General features: G+C 35.1%; 1 protein-coding gene across 1 annotated transcript; it reads right to left on the reverse strand.

Moving 5' to 3' along the window:
* Positions 1-261: 261 nt before the first annotated feature.
* LOC101040581 (olfactory receptor-like protein OLF3) lies at positions 262-1197 on the reverse strand. The gene has a single exon (XM_003929922.2). It carries the CDS (start codon positions 1195-1197, stop codon positions 262-264), a length of 936 nt encoding a protein of 311 aa, XP_003929971.2.
* Between the last annotated feature and the right edge of the window lie 9141 nt (positions 1198-10338).

Below are 10338 nucleotides of genomic sequence, written 5' to 3' on the forward strand. Positions count from 1 at the left end.
AGATAGCATGGGGAGAAATGCCAGATATAGGTGAAGGGGAGGAAGGCAGCAAATCACACTGCCACGTGTGTACCTATGCAACAATCTTGCATGTTCTTCACAAACCTAAAATGCAATAAAAAAATAACAACAACACTAATTAAAAAGTATTTGGAAATTGTTTAACAAAGAATATACATGAAAAGGCATAGCAATTATTTCTTCTTTGTTTGTAATGTCTTTCTTTGGACTGTTGGAAGAGAGGAGAAATTCACTGAGTCTTTATCGTTTTTCACTAAATTTTTCCAATGCTCTTTGTAAGGCACTCTGCACATCGTTGTTCCTCAGGCTGTAGATTAAAGGATTAAGCATTGGAGTCATGACAGCATAAAAGAGGGCAACCATCTTCTCCTGTTCCACGGAGGAGCCACCCGCAGGTCTCATGTAGGTGAACATTGTAGCCCCAAAGCACATGCAAACCACAGTGAGATGAGAGGCGCAGGTCCCAAAGGCTTTGCAGCGTCCCTGGGCAGAAGGAATGTGAAGAATGGTAGCCACTATGTGAGCATAGGAGAATAGGACCAGGGAACAGGGAAGCAGGATCACCAGAAACCCTGAAATGGCCACCATGACCTTGTTGAAGGAGGCATCCACACAGGCGAGCCGTAGCACTGCTAAGGTCTCACAGGCAAAGTGATTAATAACATTGTTGCACAGGGGAAGCTGGAAGGTGATGATTGTTTCCATCAGGGAATTCATGAAACCAGCCACTAGGCAGCTGACCGCCAGCCCCAGGCACAGCCCCCCATGCATGATGACTGTGTAGTGCAGTGGGTGGCACACAGCCACGTAGCGGTCATAGGCCATGGCTCCCAGCAGGAAGAACTCCATACTGCCCATTGCCAGGGAGACACACAGCTGGAGCACACAGCTGTGGAATGGGATGGACTTCCGGGCTGACAGAAAGTGAACAAGCATCTGTGGGACAGTGCTATTGGTATAACAGATGTCCACAAATGACAAGACACCAAGAAAAAAGTACATGGGTGTATTGAGCCTGCTGTCCAGCCTGATAAGGAGGAGGATGAGGAAGTTCCCCAGTATAGTCACCAGAAACACGGCCAGGAAGAGGACAAAGAGGAAGACCTGAGTCTCCCAGGCACTGGACAATCCAAGCAGAATGAATTCATGCATTCTTGTCTGGTTTTCTCTACCCATGAGCCTCTGAGGACCAAACCCAAGTCATAAATCAGTAAGTCCTAGAACGTCAGAGTGGCAGGAGCTTTATGAGGTCGTTTATACCAGGTAGCCCATCTAATATTAAATGATGTGGTTTTTCAGATTGTAAACATCTTCTTGAAGGTTTTGGCCACAATGGAACCTATAGATGTTCGTATTCACTGAGGAAAAGAAAACCTCCTCTTCCTTAAGTGGGGAAGATTTTAGTAAAATGCTTAGACATTTGAATTAAGAAGATTAACTATGAAATTTGAATCTCTTCTTTTAGATCCAATTTCTAATCATAGAGTTTGCTTACTTCTTTGTTGGATACTCATTTTTCCCTCCTTATTATCTCTGAATTCACAGTAAAATAACCTAATAATAACACTTTTGAAATTTCTTAATCTCTGAATTCCCTGACTACAAAAATATGATGCTCCATTTTTATCCATTTATAATTAGAAATCTAGGGTTTAATTTAGAAAGCAAACATAAAATAGATTTGTAAGTAACAAAAACTGTCAAAAATTACATTTCAGGGTTAGTAAAGAAAAAAAATTGAAGACCTGGCTGCTCAATTTTGAGAAATCTTCTCAGGCTTGTCCCTTATCTGGATGATAGGATAAGAGGAAGACCCAGTGTCATTCGCATCCTCCTGCAGAAAAGTAGCAGGGTATGTGTTAACATCAGGCTATGACTGTCCAGAAACTAAATGTCAGTGATGCATCAACTATCTTCCCTAATGAATGATAAGAACTTACATATTTGCTACAAGTGTTAGTCTATTAACTAAGAGGTGATGGTCATCTGGTTGCACATTCCCATTGGTTCTATTTGTATTGTGTCCTGAATAGTGTCAGTTATGGTCTGGAGACCATAGTTTGATGGAAAATAATTAACTGGAATTAATTCATTGAAATGACTGTTGATTCTCTCTCTCTCTCTCTCTCTCTCTCTCTCGCTCGCTCGCTCTCGCTCTCTCTCTCTCTCTCTCTCTCACACACACACACACATACACATACACACAATTCCCTTTTCTCTTGTCCTTATCTCAAATACTTTGCTGTTTCACCCCCTTAGAAAACTTTTTTTTCTTTCATCTTTGTGCTGTTCTCCTTCTACTGTTGCTCACAGAACCAAAGGGGAACTCTAGCCTGCTCAATACCATCTCCAAACTTTATAATACTGATGACAAACAGTATTTCAGAAAGTTCAAGGGCTCCAGTATTCAAAAATGCTCTTTGAAACTCCTGGTAATCTTGTGTTTGCACCTTATTCAAATCACAAATGATCTGGAAAAATTTTATGGTTTTACCAAAGCCTACTCTCAATTTCCCACATATCCTATTTTTTAATTACTCTGTTTTTTAGCAAAAGAAAATGAAACTTAGACCCAGATGTGCTAACCAAATATTACCTACTTTCCGTCTGCAGTCAGGTAGTGCCATTAACTGCAGATAAGTAGGGTGTTCAGAGCACTTGGATTAGCTAGTGGACAAAAAGTCAGTGGGCATTTGCATATGATAATCTTTTATTCGCCTTTGGATAAATTAAGCATAATAAATCATTCCTATCTTAGGAGAAAGTTTATATAAGTTACAATGAGAGGAGGCAATAAAAGTACTAAATGTTTTTTAATTCTTTAAATTTTACTGTAGAACTTCAAAAGATGAATAAGCCACTTCATAATATTTCTATCAAAGAAAGAGGAAATCTTTCCTTTTTTTATCCCTAAAGAAAAAAATAGTAAAATGATGAAAGCATAACTGGCAGGTACTGCAGGTACGAAAGAGAGACTCATCATCTCAAAGGGAAAAATCAATGCCTTGGGCCTGTCAATGGGACGTAGCCATAAACAGACATTTTATAAACTAGTTCCAAAAATTCAAGGGAGTAGTCTTTAGTTCTACTATGCCCTATGAAACAATTCATATAAAGGAATTTCATCAGCAAACGGCTGAAACTAACAAAGAAGGGTATATATGATGATTCCTTAATAGATCTTAGGTACCAAATAAGGAAACCTGGTTGAAAAACCAACTGACATTAATCTCTTGGAGTTTTAAACCTTTTACTTCTTAAAAAAAATTAAAATTAGTTAAAGGTTTGACAAACTGTAGTAATCCCTGATTTTTGGCCAGTAATTTTCCATAAATGCCCAAGAAGGTATTGATTAAAGAGAGAATTAAAATACCCATAGTTACCCATTAAAGATAGAAATAAAATACCCAAAGAGAGAATTTAAATACCCATAGTTACCATGTCATATTTCTGTACCATCTTCATGTTTGTTTGTTTTTTAACTGCCTCTTTCTGGGAGTGAATGAACTGCTTTGCCAATAAACTTGCATGTAGCAGTTCAGCTCTCATTAACTAGTTTCTTGATCTGTCTAAAGGGAGCTTAAGTTCAAATCTTTCCTAATTCATTGGAGGGAGGGAATATATATATCCTTAATGGAATAAGAATATAATGCTAATTGTAAAAATAGTGATTTCTTAAGAAGAAAAGCAAAAAACAAAATAATAAAGCTTGACATTTTTGAAAATAGTTATGTAAATAAAAATTAAACATTTTCAAAAGGAAAGTGGCAATGTTATAATTGACAAGAATAGTGAAGGTGAAGAGCACCCCTGTATTACCTTTCCTTCTAGAATTTATAATTCAAGCTTCCTATAGTTACGAATTACAAGTGTTTTTTTCAAAAAACAAAGCCACATGGAAAGTTTGAGTTTTTCTCCAAAATGTCAACTGGTTGAGTTGCTCTCTCCATTCCCATTTCCTTAGGCATTAGCCACAATGCTGGCAGCAAATATGCTTTAAAGCTGGTTATTCTGATGACTTTACCTTCCCACTATGGTCTATGAGCCAGTCAACACAAACCTGTCTTTTGTTCCATATTTTCAAGAGTTAGTGCTGCTGTGTGCCGCGGTGGGAGGCAAGAAACATGACCAGCTAAGCCTGGTGATTCCCGAAAGCTGTCTAAGCCGTATGCCGGGTGCTTCTCTTCTCAGAGATATCGGAAGGTTAACTTCCTCCTCAGTTTGGCTGTTCAAGCTGTGTTTTCTTGGAACCAGTTGTCAAAATGAGACTTTTGTTTTTCCGCCAGCCAAATTCATTCCAATTGTCACATGAGGCTTAAAAGTCTAGGAAGAAACTGGGCACAGTGGCTCACACCTATAATCCCAGCACTTTGGGAGGCCGAGGCGGGCAGATCACCAGGTTAGGAATTTAAGACCAACCTTGCCAACATGATGAAACCCTGTCTCTACTAAAATTACAAAAATTATCTGGGTGTAGTTGTGGGCACCTGTAATCCCAGCTACTCGGTAGGCTGAGGCAGGAGAATCGCTTGGACCCAGAAGGTGGAGGTTGCAATGAGCCAAGACTACGCCATTGCACTCCAGCCTGGGCAACAGAGCAAGATTCCCTTTCTAAAAATAAAAAATAAATAAATAAAATGTAAGTTTAGGAAGAGGCTGTGTGTGTTAGGGAGGAAACCCTGGGTTCGTGGCTCAAGTTCTAAGACAGAACTGGACATAACTTATCTCTGCAACAGGAGGCCAGCACTTCCCCAGGAAGAGAGAGCTGGGCAAGAGGCAGGATTTAGAAGAAGTTATCTTCTTTCCCCTCAGAGAGAAAAATCTCTGCAGGCCAATTATGCTGTGTTTATTAGGCTTCTCTTACTCTTTCTTCTTTCATTTTTTCCCCTTCATTTATTTTTCCTTTATTCAGGAATTTCTGTATGGTGATTCCCTCACCTTAAACTCTTAAATACACATTTAAGAGAATTTACAGATAAGAATTTAGTATTTCCTGACCCAGAAATGTGAGAAGAGAATCCAAAGTCCCATTTCCCCAGGGGATATTCTTCTAAGCCTTTGTTGAAGTTCACTCTGAGGCAGCTGTAACTTGCCCATGATGTTCTGTCCACACACTCCTGATTTGGAATATTTGACCCAAGGGTCCAGTTATCCATGGATCCTCTATGCGATGTTTGAACAATCTCTCCTTTAACATGACACTTAAGTTGTGCGTGATTTGTGATCAAATATCCTTTCACAACTTAAGTGTACTTTAATCTGCCAAATTATTTAACTGTGTATCTAGTGTTTTACCCTTATATTCTGCAAATACTAAAGAAATTTACTACATACTTTAAGCATCTCAAATTATAAATCTATTTTGTTAGACATTTGGGTTGTTTCTAGTTTTTTTCTATTTCTATGCTCTTTTTTTCTGTCCCATTGGCCTATTTATTTATTGCTATACCAATACTATATTTTCTTAATTACTGTAGCTTTATAATAAATCTTGTTTTATCATAGTTTAATCCTCCAACTAGATTCTAAATTCTTTAATCATTTTGACTGTTCATGGACATATGAATTTTTAATGTGATTCTAAATGTTCTAAAAAATTTTCAGGAAAATAACTTGTGAAGATTTTAATTTGATTTTCATTGAAACTAAAAATCCATCTGCGGGAAGTGACATTTCTATGGTATTGTGTCTTCCAATCCATGTAAAAGTCATATTCTTCCACATATTTAGTATCTATATTTTTAATCTCTATATATGTGTTGTAGAGCTCTCATTAGACTCGTTCCCAGGTTTGAAGCTTTGAAATGTTTTTTTAAACAATATCTTTTAAATTATGTGAAAATATAATTAGCCTTTATATATTGAATATATAAAATGGCTTTTGCGGATGACTCGTGCCATTTCTATCTTACATATTTCATAGAATTCCTTGAAGAAACACTTGATCTAAAATAGTCTTTGAAGGAAAATTCTTAAACATAGATTTGAAATCTTAAAATATAACACACGTGATTTCTTCATGTGTCCATTTTGGTAAGTTTTTTCTTTTTTAAAATTTGTCCCATCAAACTTTCAAATTTATGGGCCTAAATTTGTTAATATCTTCTTAGGTTTTCTAATTTATATAGAATGTGTGATAATGTGTCTTTTTATTTTCCTGACATTGTTTATTTCTTCTATTTCTCTCCATCCCCTCTATTTTGATCAGTCTGGGCAACAGATTACAAGTTACAGTAGAAAATATTTTTAAATCATTTGATGGAAAAAGGACAACAAAGAATTAGAATAGAATATGACACCAAAACACAGGCAACAAAAGCAAACATAAGCAAGTGGGATTTCTTCAAACTAAAATGTTTTCACACAGCAAATGAAACAATCAACAAAATGAAAAAGCAGCCTATGGAATGGGAGAAAATAGCTGCAAATCAAATATCTGATAAGGAGTTCATATTCAAAACATACAAGGAACTTAGACATCTTAATAGCAAAAAAAAAAAAAAAAAAAAAAGAAGAAAAAAAAACCCCACAAATAACCCAATTCAAAAATTGGCAAATAACATGAATAGACATTTTTCTAAAGAAGACATAAAAATGACAAACAAGTATATGAAAAGGTGTTCAGAGACACCAATCATCAGAGAAATGCAAATCAAAACTGCAATAAGATATTACCTCACACCTGTCAGGATGACTATTATCAAAAAGATAACAGATAAGAAGTATTGGTGAAGGTGTGGAGAAAAGGAAAGCTTTGTATATTTGTGGGAATGTAAATTGGTACTATGGAAAACAAATATGTATTCCACAAAAAAAGAAAAATAGAACTACCATGTGATTCAGCAATCCCACTTCTTGATATACATCTAAAAGAGATGAAATCAGTGTCAAAGTTATATCTGCTGCTCATGTTTATTGTAGCATTATTCACAATAGCTAAAATATAGAATTAATCTGTGTCCATCAACAGATGAATAGATAAAAAACAATATGATTTATATGTATATATATATATATATACACTAACATATAATATATATATTGCATATATATTCCAGTATATTATATATATATATATATATATATATATATATATATATATATATATGTCACATTGGAATATATATATTATATATACAAATATTACTCAGCCATAAAGAAGAAGGAAATCCTGTCATTTGTTACAACATAGATAAATCTGGAGGGCAATATGCTAAGTGAAAAAATCCAGGCAAAACAAAAAACAAATACTGTAAGATCTCACTTATATGTGGAATCTTGAAAAGTTAAACTCATAGAAGTAGAGAGTAGAACCATAGTTTTAGGGGATAGAATATGGGAAGATGGGGAGATATTGATCAAACATCCAGTTATCAGATGAACAAGTTCTGGGTATCTAAGGAACAGCATGGTGGTGATGGGTATGTTAATTAATTTGATATGGTAATCATTACACAATGTATAAATATATAAGATAATGATGGTATACTTCTTGAACATATACAATTTTTATTTATCAATTAAATATGGGAAAAAAAGAATACAAAAAAGGGTAGCCCTATCCTGGGAAAACACCATGTAATTTAACAAGTAACAGAGAGAAGACAATTATTTTCTCTTTAAAGTGGAAAATTCTTTTGTGTGTGTGTGTAGTTTTTGTTTTTTTTTTTTTTTAATTGTTCTTTAGTTTCTGGGGTACATGAGCAGATCATGCAGGATTGTTGTATAGGTACACAGATGGCAATGTGGTTTGCTACCTCCATCCTCATCACCTACAGCTGGCATTTCTCCCCATGTTATCCCTCCCCACCCTCCCCACCCCTCTGCTGTCCCTCCCTTGGCCCCCCAGCAACAGACCCTGGTGTGTGATGCTCCCCTCCTTGTGTCCATGTGTTCTCATTGTTCAACACCCACTTATGAGTGAGAACATGTGGTGTTTGATTTTCTGTTCTTGTGTCAGTTTGCTGAGGATTATGGTTTCCAGATTCATCCATGTCCCTACAAAGGAAATGAACTCATCATTTTTTATGGCTGCATAGTATTCCATGGTGTATATGTGCCACATTTTCCTTGTCCATTCTATCATCGATGGGCATTTTGGTTGGTTCTAGGTCTTTGCTATTGTAAACAGTGCTGCTATGAACATATGTGTGCATGTGTCTTTATAACAGAATGATTTACAATCCTTTGGGTATATACCCAGTAATGGGATTGCTGGGTCAAATGGAATTTCTATTTCTAGGTCCTTGAGGAAGTGCCACACTGTCTTCCACAATGGTTGAACTAGTTTACACTCCCACCAACAGTGTAAAAGTGTTCCTATTTCTCCACATCTTTTCCAGCATCTGTTGTCTCCAGATTTTTTAATGGAAAATTCTTAATACTATAAAAAAAAGCAAACATTTAAAAATTATCTTCAAATATGTGTGGAGATAATTTTTTAAATATGTAACTCTTCTGAACTTCTCTGGTCAAGTGTGGGACAAGGTGACAAATAGCGATGATCCTGAAATATCCATAGTTATTACATCAGAACCACTTGAAAAAAAATACATGTGCTAGAAAAAAAAATCAAAATTTACCCATCTTCTCTTTGAGAAGGAATGCTGATCTATTTAAAAGATTTCATTTCAACAATGTAACAATGTATTTTACAGATCTATTTTGGAGTTCTATCAAATATTAAAAGAACACGTACTTCCAAATTCACACAAGATTTTCAAAATAAAAAAATGAGGGATTATGGCTTAATTATTTGTTTAAGATTATGGTAACCATGATCCCAAAACAAGATAGGGAATCTGAAAGAAAGAAAAATTCAGTCTGAATGAGGAAAACAGATGGAAAGCTTTTTAAAAATATAGCAAACCCCATATATTCATATACAACTATTTAATGCATCCTACAAACTTGATTTAATGCAAGACAAAAAAAGTTGAATATTAGAAAATACTCAGTTATTTGCCACATCATTAATTAAAAGAATAAAAGCCATATGATCATATTAATAGACATCGAAAAATATTTTTGAATTAATTCTCACAAATTTAAAAATATAGACCTTACTAATCTAATGAAATACACATAAAGTAGATAAGCTTAGAAACAAAATAAAAGTTTTATAATTTTACTTTTACATTAATTTTATGATCCACTAAGAGTTAGTTTTCCTATGTAGTGTACTAAAAAAAAAATCCTTCGTTCTTTTTTTTCTTGGTTGCTTGCTTCCTTCCTTTCTCCCTCCTTTCCTTTCTTTCATTTTCTCCCCTTCCCTTCTTGCCTTTCCTTGCCTCCCTCCTTCTCTCCCTCCCTCCCTCTTTTTCCCTTCCTTCCTTCTTTTCTTCCTTCCTTCAGCTAAAATACAATGCTTAATCTAATTTCATCAGTTCCCCACCATTTCTTTTGTCTTTGCCTTTTCAAATTTAAGATGCTATCCAGGATCCCACATTGTATTTACATATTATTTCTCTTTGGACTCCTTCCTTCTGTAACAATTCTAGTTTTTCTCAGACTTTCATACCTTAACACTTTTGAAGAGTACTTTGCATTCCTGCAATAAAAGTAACTTGGAAATAAATAAGGACAACATTAACCACAAAGGGTCACAAAATGACTGTTGGAAATATTACATATCTTGTTTGTAGTTGTCACAAACTTTGATCAAAAACTCGTAGAACTATACACTTGAAATGGTGACTCACTGTATGTACAATATGCACCATTAAACTTGGCTTTAAGAAAGGAAGGAGATTTGCTGCATCTATCAGTGTATACCTATGTAACAAACCTGCACGTTCTGCACATGTACCCCAGAACTTAAAGTCTAATCATAATAATAAAAACTTATAATATTGTCACCTAAAAAAAGAAGGGAAGAAAGGAGAAAAAGGACAAATAATATTATTAAAAAGCATGTAAGTACTAATTCAGTAGACATCCAAAAAGACAGTCAGCAAAGTTATGAATAGGACTACGTCAATAAATTTAAAAACTTAAGAATAGACAAATTCCTAGTATAATGTAATTCATTAAAAGCTAAAAGCTGATGGACTATAAAGAGCCTGAAAAATTCTCAGAAGCATTAGAGAAATGAAATACTTACTAAAAGTATTCCCACAAAGCTAGCTATATGGGTAAAGTCCATAGAATTTTTACAAGAGATTATTTCAGTCTAACATTCTTTGGAGTGAAACTCTGTGATTGTGCATTATGAAAATGTGGAGTTCTGAGGTAGTAAATCAGGCTATATAGGTAAGCCCATGTTTTACAGCAAGTTTGTGAAAAACATGTTTCCAAAGTTGAAAATTAAACCCATTT

Source organism: Saimiri boliviensis, chromosome 10, assembly GCF_048565385.1.
Source record: "Saimiri boliviensis isolate mSaiBol1 chromosome 10, mSaiBol1.pri, whole genome shotgun sequence".
Classification (NCBI taxonomy): Eukaryota; Metazoa; Chordata; class Mammalia; order Primates; family Cebidae; genus Saimiri; species Saimiri boliviensis.